We start from the raw sequence: 23151 nt of genomic DNA on the forward strand, positions 1-23151 counted from the left end.
GAAGCCTGAAACAAAGAAATTCTGTCCATTGGTTCCTGGTATTATTAAACAAGTTATATAATTATTCTATTGAAGCAAAATAGGAGATATAGCTAAGGTTTTGACACAAATAAATCAAGGACTTATTCTCAGCATTATGCTTGCGACAGTTTTACCTTGCTTTAGAAACATGATGATTTTCTAGGAAATGACATTTCTACCTTTACAAAAAATGTATACGAGGTCTATTAGACAATAAACCGACCCTTTTATTTATTTTTTTAACTATATGGATTTGAATGACATGCGATTACACCAATCATGCTTGAACCCTCGTGCGCATGCCTGAGTTTTTTCACGCGTGTCGGTGACGTCATTTCCCTGTGGGCAGGCCTTGAGTGAGATGTGGTCCCGCCCTCTCGGCTGAATTCCTTTGTTTCACACGCTGCTCGAGACGGCGCGCGTTGCTTTATCAACATTTTTTCTGGACCTGTGAGGAATATCCGAGTGGACACTATTCGAGAAATTAAGCTGGTTTTCGGTGAAAAGTTTAACGGCTGATGAGAGATTAGAGGGTGTTTCTGTCGGTGTAAGGACTTCCCACGGAGCGGGACGTCGTGCAGTGCTTCCAGGCGCCGTCGTCGGCCTGTTTCGACCTGAAAACGTCCTAATTTAAGGCTTAATTCACCCAGGACGTCATGAGAGAACAGAGAAGATTCAGAAGAGGCCGGCATGAGGACTTTATGCGGACATTCCACTGTTTAAGGGCATTTTGTAATGAAAGACATGCACGCAAATTCGCTGAGTTGTTTCCGTGACGACTCGGCAAATCTGTGTGCGCCGCGACAGGAAAAACACCTCCATGTTGAAAACCATTTGTAAAATTCAGGCGGCTTTTGATGGCTTTCAACAAGTGAGTAACTGAGAAATTGTTTAACAGCTTGGGCATGTTCCAACTTGCCCGTTAAGGTTTCCAACGGAGGCGTTTTTCCTGTCGCGACCCCCCGTGGTCGGAGCCGGCCCGACATGCGACTCTGCCCGCACGTTCTTTCATTACAAAATGTCCGTTAACAATGGAATAAACTCCTCATGCCGACTTTTCCTGAAAGTTCTGAAATGTGGAAGTTTTCAACTTGAAACGGCGAGACGCTGCCGCCTCGAAGCGCAGATCGCCGTCAGGTGCCGTGGGCCGTCCTTAAAGTGACACTACCAGACCAAAATCTCTCATCAGCCGTTAAAATTTTTACCGAAAACCAGCTGAATTTATCGAATGGTGTCCACTCAGTTGTGCCTTACAGTTTTTGAAAAAAAATTTATCAAACAAAGCAGCAGTCTCTGAGCCATTCCTAAACAATGAAAAAACGACGAGAGGGTGGGCCACTCCTCACTCAAAGACTGCCCACAGGCGTGAAAAAACTCGTATGCCCACGAGGGTTCAAGCATGTCTGATGTAATCACACGTGATTCAAATCCATATGGTTTTTGAAAAAAATAATAAGGTCGGATACTTTTCTAATAGACCTCGTAACTGTGTGTTAGTATGAAGCACAAACAAACAAACTGACAAAATACAAGGTTATTTCTTTAACATTCAACTTTAAATGATGATGCTAAATATCAATGTCACAAAATTGATGAAAAAAAGTCCTATTTTTGGGGTAAATTTCTTGCATATCTCTGGAACCATGTGGACTTTTTCCATGAAATTTACAGTACCTGTCAAAGACACTATAGGCAACTCACAGATAAATGTGGATGGTGCTAAATAAAATAATGGCTTGTTCATGACAAATGCAATGCAAATCAGCAATTAGGCTTCATTATTTTTGAACTAGACCATTAAAGAACAAGCAGAGCTGGAAAATGGAAGACATTTTAGGCTGGACACTATAAATGACTAAGTTAATACTTATGTTTGTCTGACAGTAGATTAAGCCACAACCCATTCTGCCCAGCACTACTTTGAACCTAAACATCAGAGAAGGGGTATAATCAAGTCCATAATTATTAACAAAAATATGGCATTAGCACATGTTGCTTAATAAAATAATTTTACTTAAAATATTTTACATAATGGATGTCAAACAGTGTGTGAAATTCTTTGCAGACCCTGTAGCTTTTGTGTACTCAACGGCAGGTTATACTGATCCTCTTCCTTTGTTTCCACAGAAGAGCATCGAAAAGAGAAAGAACTTCTCAACAAGGAGGCAGAATACAAGTGCGTAGAGCTTGTAACTTCATCGTCCCAGCCAGTCAGAACCAACCATGTCACTTGGGGAGATGACTCGTATCAGCCGCAGCTACACCAATCGCCTGCCCCTCAGCCGCCCCCTCTACCACCACCTCAAGTCCCCATCGCTGTCATTCCCATGGTCCCAGTGGTTACGGCAACACCCTCAGTCCCACCCCTCCCACTTACAACACAAGTTGCTGCAGCAGCAACGGCACTTAACATCTCCCCACCAACCAAAAACTCTTCTTCCCCACTGCAGCCTCATCAGGCGCTGCCGGCGTCTCACCATTTGTTGTGCACCCCACAGATGAAGATGGACACCAATCAGCAACTTGTCGGTGGAAACCCCAGCCAATCACAGTCTCAGGTTCAGATTCCGTACCCAGCCTCTGTCAGCACTACTGGTTGTGCCTCGCAACATGCACTGATCACCCATCAGGCTCCACCTATATCACAGCCGCGGCCTAATGGAGTGACTATGGAGGACATGAGGGCGATGGAAGGGAAGAGGAGACCAGGAGGGTTAGTGCACTGGCGCACGTGCAGCTCTTAAAAGTTGTCTGAATCCATACAAATTTAGCATTTGTGTTTGATCACTTATTCTGTGTGTTTCCAGTGCGGGAACTAGAGAAGTACATAACAAATTGGAGAAGAACAGGTTGGTCAAAATATCAATCTGTCTATTGTTGCCGTTGTTGCTAACTCTTCAGAAAAAAACAGAACTCGTTCTTGACCACAACATCATTATGTATTAGGTGTTTTGAAACAAATTGATGAGGTCAAAGGCCGTGACATTTCTTAAATCTAGCGAGAGCCATGTAATCCTTCACAGCATCACTCCTAAATAGTCATCTTATAAACAAACAGTGAAAAATGTCCTCGGAATGTTTTATTGAAAACTAGAGTTTTTTGTGCCTTTCTGTCCTTTAGGCGAGCGCACCTGAAAGAATGTTTTGAGACGCTGAAGAAGAATGTTCCAAATGTGGATGAGAAGAAAACCTCCAACCTCAGTGTGCTGCGCAGCGCTTTGCGTTACATACAGGTAGAATTCTTCTTGTGTGTTCTCAGCTTTGACACCATAATGCTTTGTTTAAAAACAAAACAAAAAAAATGTATGTGCGAAAAATGTAATGTTGGTAGTTTGTTTTTCAGTTCATTATAGCCAATGCAAGCAGAGGTTTGGGGATTTAGGCATCAGTTCTTCCATGTGTTGGTGCATCAAGAAATTATAGCTTTGAGTAGAAAAGGCTGAGCTAAAGGATGGAACATATCATGGTAACAGAAGAACAGCACCAACAGGACTGAGCACCAGGTCCGTAGAGGCGGGGGTCTGCAATAGCAGTCAGGACCTGTGGTGCAGGCTGTGCAAAGATGTCCCTGAGACATTCCAGCACATAGTGGCAGGATGCAAGATGTAAGCTGGGACAGCAGACACTGAGAGATGAAACCTAGTAGCTGGTATAGTGTACAGGAGCATTTGCTCCAGATATGGACGGGAAGCACTAATGATGAAGTGGGGAACACCACCATAGGTGGTTGAAAACAGCAGAGTTAAGGTGCTGTGGGTCTTAACAGCTGGCGGCCAAACAACCAGACATGGTGGTTGACAAGGAGTACAAAATGTCACTTATCGTAGATATTTCACTTGTAAATGGTGCATCATCATCAGAAAGAGAACAAGAACATAGAAGAGTACTAGGAGTTTAAGAAAGAACTAGAAATGTGCAGGACCCTGAAGCTACCAGGCCTCTGGTGGAGAACCTGAACTTGAGGGTTACCCATTTCAAAAAAATAAAATCTCTACTTGATTATCTGGTTATCTGGTCAGTTTAGCTCTGAGTTGGTTACGTCAGTGTACTGTAATGTCTGTTTTGTTACATATGTGGCACATGTATGTTGCTGTCATGACTGATAAATGGCATGCAACCACAAGAAAATTCTTCAACCAGTAGGACTAGATTAACAATGTCTGGTTTAATGGTCTTGTTTTTTCACTCCTCCTATATTTTGAAATCACTGTCATGTTCTTCCAGTGTGGCGTTATGTGCACACATAGGGTTATGCCTCACCCCTCAGATGCCTTTCATTAAAAAAGAAACTTGAAAACTCATCAACTCAGTGAAGGTCACTGATGAGCAACAGTTGCAAACTTCTGTCCGCTAATAATTTTCATTCAAAGATAGCCAGATATTACTGATTTACCCATCCATCCATCCATCCATCCATTTTCTTCTGCTTATCTTAGGTTGGGTCGCGGGGGCAGCAGCTCAAGCAAAGCCGCCCAGACCTCCCGATCCACACAGACCTCCCCCAGCTCCTCCGGGGGAACCCTGAGGTGTTCCCAAGCCAGCTGAGAGACGTAGTCCCTCCAGCGTGATCTGGGTCTTCCCCAGGGCCTCCTCCCGATGGGACGTGCCCAGAACACCTCTCTGGTGAGGCGTCCAAGGGGCATCCGGAAAAGATGCCAGAGCCACCTCAGCTGTCTCTTTTTGACGTGGAGGAGCAGCGGCTTGACTCTGAGCTCCTCCCAAGTGACAGAGCTCCTCACCCAATCTCTAAGGGAGCGCCCAGCCACCCTGCAGAGGAAACTCATCTCGGCCGCTTGTACTCGCAATCTTGTTCTTTCGGTCATGAGCCAAATCTCATGACCATAGGTGAGGGTTGGAATGTAGATCGATCGGTAAATCGAGAGCTTTGCCCCCCTGCTCAGCTCTCTCTTCACCACGACGGTCCGATACAGCGACCGCATCACTGCAGACGCTGCACCGATCCGTCTATCAATCTCACGCTCCAGCCGTCCCTCACTCGTGAACAAGACCCCAAGATACTTAAACTTCTCCACCTGAGGCAAGGACACCCCACCGACCTGAAGAGGGCAAGGCACCTTTTTCCGGTCGAGAACCATGGCCTCGGATTTGGAGGTGCTGATCCTCACCCCGGACGTTTCACACTCGGCTGCAAACTGCCCCAGTGCACGCTGAAGGTCCTGGTTTGACGAAGCCAACAGAACCACATCATCCGCAGACAGCAGAGATGAGATTCTGTGGTTCCCAAACCGGACCTCCTCTACACCCTGGCTGCGCCTAGAAATTCTGTCCATAAAGGTAATGAACAGAACCGGTGACAAAGGGCAGCCCTGGCGGAGGCCAACGTGCACTGGAAACAGGTTTGACTTACTACCGGCAATGCGAACCAAGCTCCTGCTGTGGTCGTACAGGGACCGGATAGCCCTTAGCAAAGGACCCCGGACCCCATACCCCCAGAGCACCCCCCACAGGGTGCCCCAAGGGACACGGTCGAAAGCCTTCTCCAGATCCACAAAATACATGTGGACTGGTTGGGCGAACTCCCTTGAACCCTCGAGCACCCGATGGAGGGTGTAGAGCTGCTCCAGTGTGCCGCGACCAGGACGAAAACCACACTGCTCCTCCTGAATCCGAGGTTCGAGTATCGGTCGGATTCTCCTCTCCAACACCCTGGAATAGACCTTACCGGGGAGGCTGAGGAGTGTGATCCCCCTATAGTTGGAACACACCCTCCGGACCCCCTTCTTAAACAGAGGGACCACCACCCCGGTCTGCCAATCCAGGGGTACTGTCCCTGACCGCCACGCAATGTTGCAGAGACGTGTCAACCAGGACAGTCCCACAGCATCCAGAGACTTAAGGTACTCAGGACGGATTTAGTCCACCCCAGGAGGCTTGCCACCAAGGAGCTTTCTGACCACATCGGTGACTTCGGCCTGAGTGATGGACGAGTCGGCCTCTGAGTCCCCAGTTTCTACTTCCTTTCGGAAGACGTGACGATGGGATTGAGGAGATCCTCAAAGTATTCCTTCCACCGCCCAATAACATCCCCAGTCAGGGTCAACAGCTCCCCACCCGCACTATAGACAGTGTTGGCGGAGAGCTGCTTCTGCCTCCTGAGGCGTCGGACGGTTTGCCAGAATTTCTTTGAGGCCGACCGATAATCCTCTTCCATGGCCTCTCTGAACTCCTCCCAGACCCAAGTTTTTGCCTCTACGACCACACAGGCTGCAGCACGCTTGGCCTGCCAGTACCTGTCAGCTGCCTCCGGGGTCCCACCTACCAACAAAGACAAGTAGTTTGGGGATTGCCACTGTGACAGGCACCAGAGACCTTGCAACCACAGCTACAGGCGGCCGCATCGACAGTGGAGGTGGAGAACATGGCCCCCTCAGACTCCATGTCTCCAACCTCCCCCGGGATCTGGGAGAAGCTCTCCCGGAGGTGGGAGTTGAAGACCTCGCTGACAGAGGGTTCCGCCAGTCATTCCCAGCAGACCCTCACGATACGTTTGGGCCTGCCAGGTCTGACCGGCTTCTTCCCCTCCCAGCGGATCCAACTCACCACCAGGTGGTGATCGGTCGACAGCTCAGCCCTTCTCTTTACCCGAGTGTCCTAGACACGTGGCCAAAGGTCAGATGATACGACTACAAAGTCGATCATTGACCTCTGGCTCAGGGTGTCCTGGTGTCACGTGCACTTGTGGACACGCCTGTGCTCGAGCATGGTGTTCATGATGGCCAAACTGTGACTAGCACAGAAGTCCAACAACTGAACACCACTTGAGTTCAGATTCCCAATCACGCCCCTCCAGGTCTCGCTGTCGCCGCCCACGTGGGCGTTGAAGTCCCCCAGGAGAACAGTGGAGTCCCCGGTCGGAGCACTATCTAGTACCCCTCCCAGAGACTCCAAGAAGGTTGGGTACTCTGCACTGCCGCTTGGCCCATAGGCTGAGACAACAGTGAGAGATCTGTCCCCAACCCGAAGGCATAGGGACACGACCCTCTCGTCCACCGGGGTGAACTCCAACACATGGCGACTGAGCTGGGGAGCAATAAGCAGTGCTACCCCAGCTCGCTGGCTCTCCCCATGAGTAACACCAGAAAAGTGGAGCATCCAGCCCCTCTCCAGGAGTTGGGTACCAGAGCCCAAGCTGTGCGTGGAGGTGAGCCCGACTGTCTCTAGTCGGTACCTCTCAACCTCCCGCACAAGCTCAGGCTCCTTCCCCCTCAGCAAGGTGACGTTCCACATCCCAACAGCCAGAGGCTGTGAGCGCGGACCGGGCAGCCGGGCCACCCACCCTCGACTGCCACCCAGTCCTCTCTGCACCCGACCCCCATGGCCTCCTCTGCAGGTGGTGAACCCACAGGAGGGTGGGCCCACATTGTCCTATTGGGCTCAGCCCGGCTGGGCCCCGTGGGCTAAGGCCCGACCACCAGGCGCTCGAGCGCGAGCCCCAACCCCAGGCCTGGCTCCAGGGCGGGTCCCCGGCTCTGCCATACTGGGCGACGCCTCGGTCCTTGATTTCATGTCGGTCATGGGAGCTTTTGAACTGTCCTTAGTCTGGCCCATCACCTAGGAACTGTTTGCCATGGGAGACTCTACCAGGGGCACGAAGCCCCCGACAGCGTAGCTCCTAGGATCATCTGGGAACGCAAACTCCCCCACCACGATAAGGTGGCAGTTCGAGGGGGAGTTGATTTACCCTTTGAACTTAAATTTGAAGGTTTCATCATGTTAATTTCAATTCACTTTATTTATACAGTGCCAAATCACAACACAAGTAGCCCCAAGGCACTTCACATGGGTAAGGTCTAACCTTACCCCCCCCTCCCCCGAGCAAGCATTATTTTTTTGTTTTTTGGAGGAAGAAACCTCAAGCAGACCAGACTCGGAGGGGTGACCCACTGCTTATGCCATTCTAACAATAACAGCTCAAAGAAGCAAAGTACACACAAATAGTCATCAAACATCAACCATGCAAAAGAAAAACATGTTCACAGTCACATAAGAGTAGAAGTTTTTTGTTGTTGTAAGTGTCCCAGCCAGTGTCCCTTTGTGCATTTCTGGGCCTTCAGGCTTGGGGTCCAAAAGCTAGCGTAGAACTTGGGCCTTACTTGCAGTCAAAGCACCACACACACACAGATAAATCGAACAATCAGTCGGAAATAACTGCACATAAAGTACTCATTCCCAGCAGTAGAACAACAGAGTAACACAGAGGTTACTAATGTGGTCGCTGGCAGCTAGACCTTTGCTTCATTAAATGGACCCAAAATATGCTGAGGCCTGCTCTATTTTTAACTCACTCGATGCCATTGGCTCTTCAACACGTCTTTTCCGATAGTAACGCTCAGCGCCAAAGACGCGTCATCGAGCCAATTACGTTTTTTTATGGGGGGGTAATCAGCTGATCTAGCTTGTGTAAAAAAAAAATTAGAGTTGTAATCACAAGGGAGCCCATTCTGTGGGTGGTAGCAGTGTGAGTGTGGATATGTGATTATCTAAACTTGTCTCAGAGAAGAAATTAACTTTGCGGTCTGTTAGAAAAGTATCGGACCTTTTTTATTTTTTTCAAAAACCTGATGGATTTGAATCACGTGTGCTTGCATAAGCCAGCCTTGAACCTTCATGCGCATGCATGAATTTTTTCACGCCTGTCGATTGCATCATTTGCTTGTAAGCAGCTTTTGTGTGAGGTGTGTGTCGTGCGCTCAGCGTTTTTTCATTCCAAGGAAAAAGACGGAACGACTGGAGCAGCGCGACTGCATCAAATTTTGCCAGAAACTGGGTGACAGCCAGGTGGAAATCATTCGGATTATTCACACGGCTTTCGGTGGCTTTTCAGACGTGTGACTATACAAGAAATTGTGGAAGAGCTGGGCATGTCAGAACATGTCCTGTCAGGGTTCAACACAAAGGTGCTTTTGCTCCACCGTCAGAAGCTTCAGGAAAGACACTCCTTTTCATGGCCAAATCTTCTTTCACAGTGGAATGTGCCGAAAAAGTGCTGATGTCCACCTCTTACGCAATTTCTTGGATAGTCACACGATGGTCCCACATCACAACAGCGTTCACTTTGGAAATGATCTGGTCATTTCAGCATGTTGATGGCCGACCGGAGCGTAGCTCGCTCTCCACCATTGTGCAGACGTCTAAACCGGTTGTACCGCTCCTAATCCGAATGGTTTCCACCTGGCTGTCGCCCAGTTTCTGGCAAAATTTGATGCAGTCGCGCTGCTGCAGTTGTTCCGTCTTTTTCCTTCGAATGAAAAAACGCAGAGCGCATGACACACACCTCACACAAAGGCTGCTTACAAGCAAATGACGCAATTGACAGGCGTGGAAAAATTCACGCATGCGCACACAGATCAGAAGCAGAGTATGTCCAAAGGTTTGGGTAGTGCGCCGCCCACTAGCACCCAAATCACCGACAACTACACACAAGCCAGAGTGAAAAGACGCGCCGCAGAGAGAAGAGACAGCCGGAGTCCCTCCCCTGACGGTTCGGATTTCAGCAAGCCTGACCTTGACTCATCGGACGATTTTTGGTGCATTATACATTAGGATCACTTTTCATAATGTTTGAGATGTCACTGAAGCAAAAACAATTATAATCAAAGACATTTTCTGCTTGAAATGTTGCTTGTCACAAAAAGCCAATTTTCTCAGTTTTTTGTCAGAAATCAGCATTTTTAGTGATACCCACCCATGTTCTGCAGACAATTACTAAAGAATGGAAAGAGGTACAAACAAACGTTTTTTTCTGATGATGAAGGAAAGTGAAGTTTCTTTTGGTATGTTTGTTGTTGACATGGACATAGAACTCAATTATCTATGGGTCTTGAAAAAACACTCAAATGCTGAAAAAATCCTGGCACTGGGATGTTCTGTACTTTGAAAATGGCTGGCACTCAATGAGTTAATGACACAATTAAGGAGGAGGAGGTGGTGAAAAATACAACCCATACCGTATTTTCCGCACCATAAGGCACACCTAAAAGCCTTAAATTTTCCCCAAAATCTGCCATGCGCCCTATAATCCGGTGCGCCTTATGTGCGCACTGAATTCCAAAATCTGTAAAAACAATCGACGTTGTCTTTGACCGTCGAAATATCGGACCATTTCCCGCTGACACAAGGACGTAATATGTAAAGTACGTCCGCTAGCAGCGTAGAGTACGTACCCTGGCAGCGATAAACCAATCGGAGAACATTACGTAATACGTAAAGTACGTACGCTGGTAGCGTAGAGTACGTATGCTGCCAGCAATAAACCAATCATAGAAGAGTCCGTGGTACGTACACCTACCTCCGCCACTCCTCCGGTAGTTACCGTATACTACAGGTATCCTGCAAAACAACATTTGTTTGTCTAAGGACCCCCGAAAATGGCGCCAGCGAAGAGACATGCTTATGAGGCACAATTCAAACTGCAGGCTATCAGTTATGCGGTTGTTCATGGGAATAGACCAGCTGCGAGAGGAAACAAGAAAATGAACTGCGCCAAGTTAAAAAGACCAAACGGGAGTTTCCCCAGAAACAAAGCGAGGTGGCCACAGCTAGAAGACCAACTGTTCAATTCAGACACAGAAGATTAAGACTTCGATGGATTTGTGACAGAACCATAATAAAAAATAATGTGAGTACCATATTGTTAAATACCGGTTGTTAAAAAGTTCAAATAAACTCACCGTTTTGCTTCCGTGAACTTTTTTTTTTTTTTTTTGTATTCTATATGTTTTAGCGTGCGCCTTTTGTAAGGGTTAAGTACCCCTAATTGAGGGCGCGCCTTATAATCCGGTGCGCCTTATGGTGCAGAAAATACGGTATATGTTAGTCATAGGAAAGGGAAAATGGAGGAGTCTTTAATCTGGATTTGAAACACTCCAGAGAATCAGACTGTATTATCTCAGCAGGCAAATCATTCCACAGAACAGGTGCATGATAAGAACGCTATGTGGCCTGCTGGCTTCTTTTTAACCTTAGGGGCACACAGTAATCCTGTGTCCTAAGAATGCAGAACCTCGGCTGGTATGTAAGGTTTAATTAGGTTGACCAGATAGGGAGGCACTAATCCATAAAGGATTATGCATGTTAGTGACAAAACCTTAAAATCTTACCTTGTAAGGAGGTCAGAATTGGGGTAATTGGTCAAACTTTCTGCTCCTAGTCAATGTTCCAGCAGCAGCATTTGAACCAGTTGGAGACTAATGCTGGACATGCCATGCTTTCTTTTTTCCATATTCTAATCGAGGAAAGAGCCTATGTTTTATTATACATAAGCTTCACCTCTTCTCTCTCTTTTTTTGTCTTCTTTTGTTCATGGAAGTCTGACGAATATCAGGCCCCTGTAAGCACATGGCTGCTGCAAGCCCGATGATGTCACCGCCTTTAGTGAGCGGGAGACACTGACTTATTCTGGAATAACTGGACACAGCAGACTGTGTCTGTGTGCTTGTAACAGCAGAACAGGTACCACATTATAAATTGCCGCCCCCCCAAAAAACCGCCGTCTCTCACAGCCTTCTTCCTTGTCTCCACCCGTCTAATCCTGTGTTGTCCTGAGTTTAGAACACTGGGTCACCATAGCAACAGGCGGCAGGTGTACCACAGCCTGTTTGTTCCTTCATGTTTGCTTGCTTAAGAATATGCTTGTGAAGGTGATGTAACGGCAAATCCAGTCAAATTCATGCTACATTCAAATTTTGTTTTATGAACAAGTTGTCCAAGAACTGTAGGGTCAGTGGGTTCTGTCTTCAAGCGCAGTGTAGAGTGACAGTGTCCTTGAGAAGGGCAACAAACCCCTAACCTTCCTGATCCCAGGTGACAGTGCCCACTTTGACGCCACGCTATTGTGCGATAAAGGTGTAGAAAACAAAGAAAGGCAAATGAGGTATTTAAGAAAGGGGGGGGGAAAGAAAAAAGTGAGAGGAGGGGTAGTGTCTCAAGTGAATGAGGCATTGGGGAGTGTAAGGACACAGATCGTGGGAAGGAGGTGCTTGAGGGGAGGGGACAACTGGCAAGCATCCAACCACATTACTCCTTATATATAATTACCATGGTGTCTTACCCAATTAGGTAGCTCCTTATGTTCTCTAACAAACTGCTGCTCAAGCGGCCAAGTCCTCGTGGATGTGGTTGCCCTGGAAACAGCTGCCACCCATAGCAGTTTCCTTGGTGATTTGCTGCAGGATTTGCAGAGTCTGGGTTTGGATGAGAAGACCTTGAAAATGTTCACGTTGAACTCTGCACATACATAAGCAGCTGTAGCTCCAAACATATATTTCATAAAATGTTCATCAGAGGTGTTGTTGCATGTGTGATGTCATATACACTGCAACCAGGAAATTTGCACATTCCGCAGGTGAAAGTCGAATGCAGAAAGTTAGTGCAAGTAGGAAACATCCTTCCAGGAAAAAGCTGCATGTGTGGAACTAGATAGGGAGGAGTTCAGGTGATGGGATGGGAGGGGCAGAGGGCTTGAAACCAGATCTGTACTGTTGGCAGCAGGAATCTAAATTTGAGCGCGTGTAGTGAGGAAAGTATGTGTGTGTGTGTGTGTGTGTGTGTGTGTGTGTGTGTGTGTGGTGGGCACAGTTCTGCTAATCCGCTAACCGCTAATTATCAAAGCTAATGTTTTCATTATCAGCTTAGCTTTTCAGATAATTTTGAAAACTGTCAGCAGAATAATTATCTTCCGATAAATTTTGGTCCGATAATTTTTAGACCGCTAACATATTTTTGCAGGCGTGGTGAACAAAGCTTAACAGTTACAAACATTTATGAAGTCCGATATCAAAGATTTGAGAACCTACCTGTTAAATGTTTTGTAGTAGATGCACAGCTCTATCCTTTGCAAACAGAAGAGAGCTAGTTCCAGGAGAAACCACTCTATCCTCTGCAGGCAAAGGAGAACTGGTCACAGAAAAGAAAGAAAGCAAAAGAAAAAAGATAATTTCTTTTGACCCCATACTGACTTGCTGGCAATATCACCCAAGTCATCCAGAGGCATACAGTTTTAACTTATGGTTAAAATTTTAACCAAACTAATTTTGGACAAGTTATTTAAATTTACGCCACGTCTGAAGTTTTATAAAGTGAAAATATCAGATATATGTTTTAGATTGAAAGTAATGCACTAATTTTGAAGGTTTTAGAGGGGGCATGCTGTTTCTAGTGCATTTTGGGTAATCTCAGTACATTCACGACAGGTGAAGTGCATTTGAGACGCTCTGATCAGGCTCCACAAGGACAACAGCATTAAACCCTTTGTACGGGTCTATTAGAAAAGTATCCGACCTTATTATTTTTTTCAAAAACCATATGGATTTGAATCACGTGTGATTACATCAGACATGCTTGATCCCTCGTGGGCATGCAAGAGTTTTTTCATGCCTGTCGGTTACGTCATTCGCCTGTGGGCAGTCTTTGAGTGAGGAGTGGCCCACCCTCTTGTCGATTTTTTTTCATTGTTTAGTAATGGCTCAGAGACTGCTGCGTTGTTTGATCAAAATTTTTTCAAAACTTTAAGGCACAACTGAGTGGACACCATTCGATAAATTCAGCTGGTTTTCGGTAAAAATTTTAACGGCTGATGAGAGATTTTGGTCTGGTAGTGTCGCTTTAAGGACGGCCCACGGTGCCTGACGGCAATCTGCGCTTCGAGGCGGCAGCGTCTCGCCGTTTCAAGTTGAAAACTTCCACATTTCAGGCTCTGTTGACCCAGTAAGTCGTCAGAGAACAGAGAACTTTCAGAAGAAGTCGGCATGAGGAGTTTATTCGGACATTCCATTGTTAACGGACATTTTGTAATGAAAGAACGTGTGGGCAGAGTCGCATGTCGGGCTGGACCCGACCGCGGGGGGTCACAACAGGAAAAACACCTCCGTTGGAAACCTTAACGGGCAAGTTGGAACATGCCCAAGCTGTTAAACAATTTCTCAGTTACTCACTTGTTGAAAGCCATCAAAAGCCGCCTGAATTTTACAAATGGTTTTCAACACGGAGGTGTTTTTCCTGTCGCGGCGCACACAGATTTGCCGAGTCGTTTCCGTGACGACTCTGCGAATCTGTGTGCGCACATCTTTAATTACAAAATGTCCTTAAACAGTGGAATGTCCGCATAAAGTCCTCATGCCAGCCTCTTCTGAATCTTCTCTGTTCTCTCACGATGTCCTGGGTGAATTAAGCCTTAAATTAGGATGTTTTCAGGTTGAAACGTGCCGACAACGGCGCCTGGAAGCGCTGCACGACGTCCCGCTCCGTGGGAAGTCCTTACACCGACAGAAACACCCCATAATCTCTCATCAGCCGTTAAACTTTTCACCGAAAACCAGCTTAATTTCTCGAATAGTGTCCACTCGGATATTCCTCACAGGTCCAGAAAAATTTTTGATAAAGCAACGCGCGCCGTCTCGAGCAGCGTGTGAAACAAAGGAATTCAGCCGAGAGGGCTGAACCACATCTCACTCAAGGCCTGCCCACAGGGAAATGACGTCACCGACACGCGTGAAAAAAAACTCACGCATGCGCACAAGGGTTCAAGCATGATTGGTGTAATTGCACGTCATTCAAATCCATATAGTTAAAAAAAATAAATAAAAATGTCGGTTTCTTATCTAATAGACCTCGTATATTGTGCCTAAAACTCTTGTGAATATATTCTCTGGGTTTATAGATGTTATTGTGTTTGTTTTATGTAAAAATGCCAGAAGAAGCTCAGGTTGTGTATCCATTATTTTCAGTTGGAATCACTGTAAGCGGCAATTGCTTCCTGTTTGCTCTTTAACGTCTCGCTTATGTCAAAGACTGTCTGTCCTGTTTGTTCCAGAGTAATATATATAAGATGTCTGAAATTCAGTTTGCATTTATTAAATTCCACACATCTTAAACGGAGCAGACACAGATTATTTATTTGGAATATTTGTTTTGGCAAGATTTCACAGTCTCTATTGCCATCTACTGGCCAGTAGTGTTCATGGCAGTATTCACCCTAAGTATTGAAATATCTCATAGTCCTTTGCACGCCAAAGAGTTGTCGCAGCCTCTTGCTGCAGCTGATGAAAAGAAATAAAAATGTACATTTTGGTTGTATAATGTTCATTTACAATTGTCGTGTTGTCTCTCTGTGCTGTTTAATCCGCAGCAACTCTCTGGCATGCAAACGATTATGGGTTAGGGTCTGAGCATCTGGGCGCCAGTAGATGGCGGTTATATCAGGCGGTTGTCTAATCACAGCTTGACTTTTGGCTTTTTGCAAATGGCTTGTATTTTACAAAAGCACATTTATATGTAAATACTAGGGCTGCAACAAACGATTATTTGGGTAATCGATGAATCTGATGGGGTTTCGACACGATTATTCGATTAATCAGATTAGCAGGGAATTTTTTAAAAATGTGCCAGGGAAACAATTTTTCTCTCCTTCCATCACTTTATTTAACAACAGAACATTATTTGAAAACTTAAAATACTTGGAAAATCAACAAATTGTCAAATGTCCCTTGGCTGTTGAAATATAAAATAATAAAGAATAAAACAGTTTATAATAAAGAACAAAAATAATTATTTCAAATGGCATTGCTTTATCGAAGTGCTGAGTTGCCATAAAACAACATTGAAACATATAAATGTTATAAAATATATGGTGAAAAAATTCTCTGGATAACTTGTAAACTATGTGGTCATTTCACAATGACACATGTGACTCATCCCACATATATTTCTCTCTCTCTCTCTCCCTCCGTATTTAAGCAAACTCTGGAAACGTGAAGGCTTTCAACAGTAAAATAAAGCCTATAAATGAATTTCTGGAGCTCGTTTTATGTGAAGACTTTGACAGAGTTTTTTTTTTTTTTCGCTGCAGCGCTGCTCGGCTCTCTGTCTGCAGGGGGAGGGGGGAGCGGCGAGTGCAGCACAAACAGCCTGGCTGTATTTTAGAAAAACTACCTGATAGCACGGCAGAGTGTGACGGCGCTGTCAGAACACTGTGGCGCGGCGCCGTTGTTCCATTGTCTGGGGAGAACCCTGTGTTATCATGTTTTCCGATTGTCCGCTGCGTGGAGAGTGGCAGGAAAAACCGAAGATGCTTTCTCGCGAGGTGCGAGAAGAATTTGAACGTTTAAAAAAACAAAAAAAACACCACTTGTCCAGTCGGACAACGATTTAGAGCTATTACTTGTCCGATCACATTTTACACTTGTCCTGGACAGTCGGACAAGCGTTAATGTTGATGGTAGGACTTTGACAACATTAACAAAAAACTGTCTGTGCTGTTACTGTTCTTTTTCTTTTTCTCTCACTCTCTGCCCCTCACCTCACTGCTCTGGGAGACACGCAGACAGCCTGAGCCTGACTAGATCCAACCGTCAGGCTTCATATCACTGCCTAACTTGTCATACTGAGACGTTATGACTGCTTACACAAAAATAAACAAACATTTGTTAACTTGCCCAGACACTGAGTTCTCCCCTTCCTCTTTGATGACTCCGATATGCTTTCCTTTGAGATGCTGCATCACCGTCGTACTCCCGTGCCATGCGAGGTCCGACTGGCAAATGTTGCAGTTAACAAGCGTCTTTGCGTTGTTTAACGTAAAGTGCTCCCACACTTTTGAGGTCTTAACTTTCTTTTGTCTACTTGCATCTGCCATATTCTAACTGTGTAGTTCTACGAAACGGCGTCTGATCTGCTCTGTGCACTAGTCACTACTAATCGCTTGACACAACGCATCGCCAACGCCTGTTGTCATCGAATCTTATCGATTTTATCGATTCGTTGTTGCAGCCCTAGTAAATGCGAACACCCACCTCACATTAACATGTTGGGTTTTACATTAATGAATGAGTCAACCAATCAGTGTTAATGGAGGCTCACTTTACCCATAATCCCTTTGGCATCTGTCTGTGTTTGTTACAAAACTTAAGAATTAGTGCATTATTTAAAATTAAAAGATATGTTATATTTTAACTTTGTACAAATGACAGAATTTACATTAATGGCGTTATTCTCTCCAGATTAGTTTGATTTATAAATCAAAACCATAGGTCAAAACTGCTTTATTTTCCAAGACCTCTGCCTCATGGCAGCACTGCTAGATGTGGTTAAGGAATAATGACGTGTGTGTGTGTGTGTGTGTGTGTGTGTGTGTGTGTGTGTGTGTGTGTGTGTGTGTGTGTGTGTGTGTGTGTGTGTGTGTGTGTATAGAGTTGAGCTTATCTCAACTCTTTGCTTGCTCTTGCTTGCCTCTACTGGTGGTTGGCTCTCACTGCGGTATTGTATCACTTCCTGTTCTGGAGCACAGCAGTGTTTTGCTGTATCTGTTAGCTGTTTAATCTGCGCAGTTAGATTGATCTAGTTATCTAGATAACGATTTGTTTCCCAGTGTAATCTTCACATGCCTTAACTAAATCACATCTTCTGCTGAATCACCTCTAAATTATTTACACATTATTCACTTTGCGTGTTTTTAGGAATCCGCTAGCTTAGCGCAGCTACTAGCTCTTAGCCGATTTAGCATGGCGGCTTCTCCTGTCTCTCCCGCACTTTTCTGCTCTGGGTGTGAAATGTTTAGTTATTCCTCGGCCTCCTTTAGCAGTAACGGTACTTGTAATAAGTGTAGCTTATTCATAGCTTTGGAGGCCAGGCTGGGCGAATTGGAGACTCGGCTCCGCACCGTGGAAAATTCTACAGCTAGCCAGGCCCCTGTAGTCGGTGCGGACAAATGTAGCTTAGCCGCCGTTAGTTCCCCTCTGGCAGATCCCGAGCAGCCGGGAAAGCAGGCCGACTGGGTCACTGTGAGGAGGAAGCGTAGCCCTAAACAGAAGCCCCGTGTACACCGCCAACCCGTTCACATTTCTAACCATTTTTCCCCACTCGACGACACTCCCACCGAGGATCAAACTCTGGTTATTGGCGACTCTGTTTTGAGAAATGTGAAGTTAGCGACACCAGCAACCATAGTCAATTGTCTTCCGGGGGCCAGAGCAGGCGACATTGAAGGAAATTTGAAACTGCTGGCTAAGGCTAAGCGTAAATTTGGTAAGATTGTAATTCATGTCGGCAGTAATGACACCCGGTTACGCCAATCGGAGGTCACTAAAATTAACATTGAATCGGTGTGTAACTTTGCAAAAACAATGTCGGACTCTGTAGTTTTCTCTGGGCCCCTCCCCAATCGGACCGGGAGTGACATGTTTAGCCGCATGTTCTCCTTGAATTGCTGGCTGTCTGAGTGGTGTCCAAAAAATGAGGTGGGCTTCATAGATAATTGGCAAAGCTTCTGGGGAAAACCTGGGCTTGTTAGGAGAGACGGCATCCATCCCACTTTGGATGGAGCAGCTCTCATTTCTAGAAATCTGGCCAATTTTCTTAAATCCTCCAAACCGTGACTATCCAGGGTTGGGACCAGGAAGCAGAGTTGTAGTCTTACACACCTCTCTGCAGCTTCTCTCCCCCTGCCATCCCCTCATTACCCCATCCCCGTAGAGACGGTGTCTGCTCCCAGACCACCAATAACCAGCAAAAATCTATTTAAGCATAAAAATTCAAAAAGAAAAAATAATATGGCACCTTCAACTGCACCACAGACTAAAACAGTTAAATGTGGTCTATTAAACATTAGGTCTCTCTCTTCTAAGTCCCTGTTGGTAAATGATATAATAATTGATCAACATATTGATTTATTCTGCCTTACAGAAACCTGGTTACAGCAGGATGAATATGTTAGTTTAAATGAGTCAACACCCCCGAGTCACACTAACTGTCAGAATGCTCGTAGCACGGGCCGCGGCGGAGGTTTAGCAGCAATCTTCCATTCCAGCTTATTAATTAATCAAAAACCCAGACAGAGCGTTAATTCATTTGAAAGCTTGACTCTTAGTCTTGTCCATCCAAATTGGAAGTCCCAAAAACCAGTTTTATTTGTTATTATCTATCGTCCACCTGGTCGTTACGGTGAGTTTCTCTGTGAATTTTCAGACCTTTTGATTGACTTAGTGCTTAGCTCAGATAAGATAATTATAGTGGGCGATTTTAACATCCACACAGATGCTGAGAATGACAGCCTCAACACTGCATTTAATCTATTATTAGACTCTATTGGCTTTGCTCAAAATGTAAATGAGTCCACCCACCACTTTAATCATATCTTAGATCTTGTTCTGACTTATGGTATGGAAATAGAAGACTTAACAGTATTCCCTGAAAACTCCCTTCTGTCTGATCATTTCTTAATAACATTTACATTTACTCTGATGGACTACCCAGCAGTGGGGAATAAGTTTCATTACACTAGAAGTCTTTCAGAAAGCGCTGTAACTAGGTTTAAGGATATGATTCCTTCTTTATGTTCTCTAATGCCATATACCAACACAGTGCAGAGTAGCTACCTAAACTCTGTAAGTGAGATAGAGTATCTCGTCAATAGTTTTACATCCTCATTGAAGACAACTTTGGATGCTGTAGCTCCTCTGAAAAAGAGAGCTTTAAATCAGAAGTGCCTGACTCCGTGGTATAACTCACAAACTCGTAGCTTAAAGCAGATAACCCGTAAGTTGGAGAGGAAATGGCGTCTCACTAATTTAGAAGATCTTCACTTAGCCTGGAAAAAGAGTCTGTTGCTCTATAAAAAAGCCCTCCATAAAGCTAGGACATCTTTCTACTCATCACTAATTGAAGAAAATAAGAACAATCCCAGGTTTCTTTTCAGCACTGTAGCCAGGCTGACAAAGAGTCAGAGCTCTATTGAGCTGAGTATTCCATTAACTTTAACTAGTAATGACTTCATGACTTTCTTTGCTAACAAAATTTTAACTATTAGAGAAAAAATTACTCATAACCATCCCAAAGAGGTATCGTTATCTTTGGCTGCTTTCAGTGATGCCGGTATTTGGTTAGACTCTTTCTCTCCGATTGTTCTGTCTGAGTTATTTTCATTAGTTACTTCATCCAAACCATCAACATGTCTATTAGACCCCATTCCTACCAGGCTGCTCAAGGAAGCCCTACCATTATTTAATGCTTCGATCTTAAATATGATCAATCTATCTTTGTTAGTTGGCTATGTACCACAGGCTTTTAAGGTGGCAGTAATTAAACCATTACTTAAAAAGCCATCACTTGACCCAGCTATCTTAGCTAATTATAGGCCAATCTCCAACCTTCCTTTTCTCTCAAAAATTCTTGAAAGGGTAGTTGTAAAACAGCTAACTGATCATCTGCAGAGGAATGGTCTATTTGAAGAGTTTCAGTCAGGTTTTAGAATTCATCATAGTACAGAAACAGCATTAGTGAAGGTTACAAATGATCTTCTTATGGCCTCGGACAGTGGACTCATCTCTGTGCTTGTTCTGTTAGACCTTAGTGCTGCTTTTGATACTGTTGACCATAAAATTTTATTACAGAGATTAGAGCATGCCATAGGTATTAAAGGCACTGCGCTGCGGTGGTTTGAATCATATTTGTCTAATAGATTACAATTTGTTCATGTAAATGGGGAATCTTCTTCACAGACTAAAGTTAATTATGGAGTTCCACAAGGTTCTGTGCTAGGACCAATTTTATTCACTTTATACATGCTTCCCTTAGGCAGTATTATTAGACGGTATTGCTTAAATTTTCATTGTAACGCAGATGATACCCAGCTTTATCTATCCATGAAGCCAGAGGACACACACCAATTAGCTAAACTGCAGGATTGTCTTACAGACATAAAGATATGGATGACCTCTAATTTCCTGCTTTTAAACTCAGATAAAACTGAAGTTATTGTACTTAGCCCCACAAATCTTAGAAACATGGTGTCTAACCAGATCCATACTCTGGATGGCATTACCCTGACCTCTAGTAATACTGTGAGAAATCTTGGAGTCATTTTTGATCAGGATATGTCATTCAAAGCGCATATTAAAAAAATATGTAGGACTGCTTTTTTGCATTTACGCAATATCTCTAAAATTAGAAAGGTCTTGTCTCAGAGTGATGCTGAAAAACTAATTCATGCATTTATTTCCTCTAGGCTGGACTATTGTAATTCATTATTATCAGGTTGTCCTGAAAGTTCCCTAAAAAGCCTTCAGTTAATTCAAAATGCTGCAGCTAGAGTACTAACGGGGACTAGAAGGAGAGAGCATATCTCACCCATATTGGCCTCTCTTCATTGGCTTCCTGTTAATTCTAGAATAGAATTTAAAATTCTCCTTCTTACTTATAAGGTTTTGAATAATCAGGTCCCATCTTATCTTAGGGACCTCGTAGTACCATATCACCCCAATAGAGCGCTTCGCTCTCAGACTGCAGGCTTACTTGTAGTTCCTAGGGTTTGTAAGAGTAGAATGGGAGGCAGAGCCTTCAGCTTTCAGGCTCCTCTCCTGTGGAACCAGCTCCCAATTCAGATCAGGGAGACAGACACCCTCTCTACTTTTAAGATTAGGCTTAAAACTTTCCTTTTTGCTAAAGCTTATAGTTAGGGCTGGATCAGGTGACCCTGAACCATCCCTTAGTTATGCTGCTATAGACGTAGACTGCTGGGGGGTTCCCATGATGCACTGTTTCTTTCTCTTTTTGCTCTGTATGCACCACTCTGCATTTAATCATTAGTGATCGATCTCTGCTCCCCTCCACAACATGTCATTTTCCTGGTTCTCTCCCTCAGCCCCAACCAGTCCCAGCAGAAGACTGCCCCTCCCTGAGCCTGGTTCTGCTGGAGGTTTCGTCCTGTTAAAAGGGAGTTTTTCCTTCCCACTGTAGCCAAGTGCTTGCTCACAGGGGGTCGTTTTGACCGTTGGGGTTTTACATATATAATTATTGTATGGCCTTGCCTTACAATATAAAGCACCTTGGGGCAACTGTTTGTTGTGATTTGGCGCTATATAAAAAAAAAAATTGATTGATCTCCTCTCAACTGCTTAACTGCTGCAAAATACGTAGTAAACAGGAGCTTCCGGCAGTGGGCAGGGCCTATAAAGACAGAAATGTTGACTCATTGTTTGGGTTTGTGGTCACCTTTGACACTAACAGAAGCGATTGTGGTGTTAAAACTCAAAATCAGCTTGTTAGTAGTTGCAAGTGCACTGGAGTCCGGAGACGATACTGAAAGTTATCGGTTAGCTGTAGCTTCCGATACATTTTTTTTTTGGGTGGTTTATCGGTTTAGCTTCATAAAATATAACTTTTCAGTTAGCAGATTAGCTGTTATTGAAGGTAACTTTTGGGTAAGCTGTGCCCACCACTGGCGTGTGTGAGACGGAGACAACTTTATGGCCCAGTCACACAGCACACGACGATTCTTGAATGAAGGGGGAAAAAAAAATGTTACAATTCGTTGAGAAAAGGTGGACGAACAGGCTTTATCACCGAACAGCCTGCGAAGCAAGAGCGCAAAAGGGGCAAAAGAGGAACTTAACAAAACCGAAGCTAACAATCTCGACGCTTTAAATGAAACGCGCCTGGAGCCACAGCTGGAGCAGTGTGTGTCTGCATCTCTGAGTTCCAGGAGTCGTTGCTGGGATGGAGCTCATAGCACCTGAGTCCTGGAAAAACTGCAAACAGAAGCTGTGGAGGTCTGTGCGCACGTTGGTGGACCACCTGCTTTGGTTCCTCGTCCAGAACAAAAGAGGGATCATCTCCTTCATCATCAGAATCCTCAGTGTCTGTCAACACGCTGCGTGCTCCATCTTGCTCCAATTTAAAGAAAAAACCCATCTGGTGTGCCGTGGTCACTGCTGTATCACTGTATTCCTTTACTAAGCCATATATATTGATTTATAATAGAAAACTGTCAAAAGGGGGAAAAAATATGTGTAAAGATGATTGAATATATCAGAGCAGTAAATTGATCAGTGCGTGTGAACACCGTGCATTGACTCACGTGTGCGGTTATTTCCACCAGCTGCAGCTGATCCACAATGTGAATTCTGCTTTCCAGAACAGCTCTTTATACAACCACTGGCAAAAATTATGGAATCACCGTCCTCGGAGGATGTTCATTCAGTTGTTTAATTTTGTAGAAAAAAAGCAGATCACAGACATGACATAAAAAAAGTCATTTCAAATGGCAACATTCTGGCTTTAAGAAACACTATAAGAAATCAAGAAAAAAAAATTGTGGCAGTCAGTAACGGTTTACTTTTT

General features: G+C 44.8%; 1 protein-coding gene across 2 annotated transcripts in view; it reads left to right on the top strand.

Annotated features, from left to right (window-relative positions):
• The window catches only part of LOC117517215 (max-binding protein MNT-like), a 51644-nt gene that overhangs the window by 6180 nt on the left and 22313 nt on the right, over positions 1 to 23151 (top strand). Inside the window, exons 2-4 of one of the 2 annotated variants that reach the window (XM_034178157.1) lie at positions 2149 to 2734; positions 2829 to 2870; positions 3143 to 3254. In XM_034178157.1, the coding sequence (XP_034034048.1) occupies positions 2149 to 2734; positions 2829 to 2870; positions 3143 to 3254 (740 nt within the window). The remainder of the gene's footprint in view (positions 1 to 2148; positions 2735 to 2828; positions 2871 to 3142; positions 3255 to 23151) is intronic. The other variant, XM_034178158.1, reaches the window with a different exon arrangement.

The sequence above is a fragment of the Thalassophryne amazonica genome, chromosome 9 (assembly GCF_902500255.1).
Source record: "Thalassophryne amazonica chromosome 9, fThaAma1.1, whole genome shotgun sequence".
NCBI lineage: Eukaryota > Metazoa > Chordata > Actinopteri > Batrachoidiformes > Batrachoididae > Thalassophryne > Thalassophryne amazonica.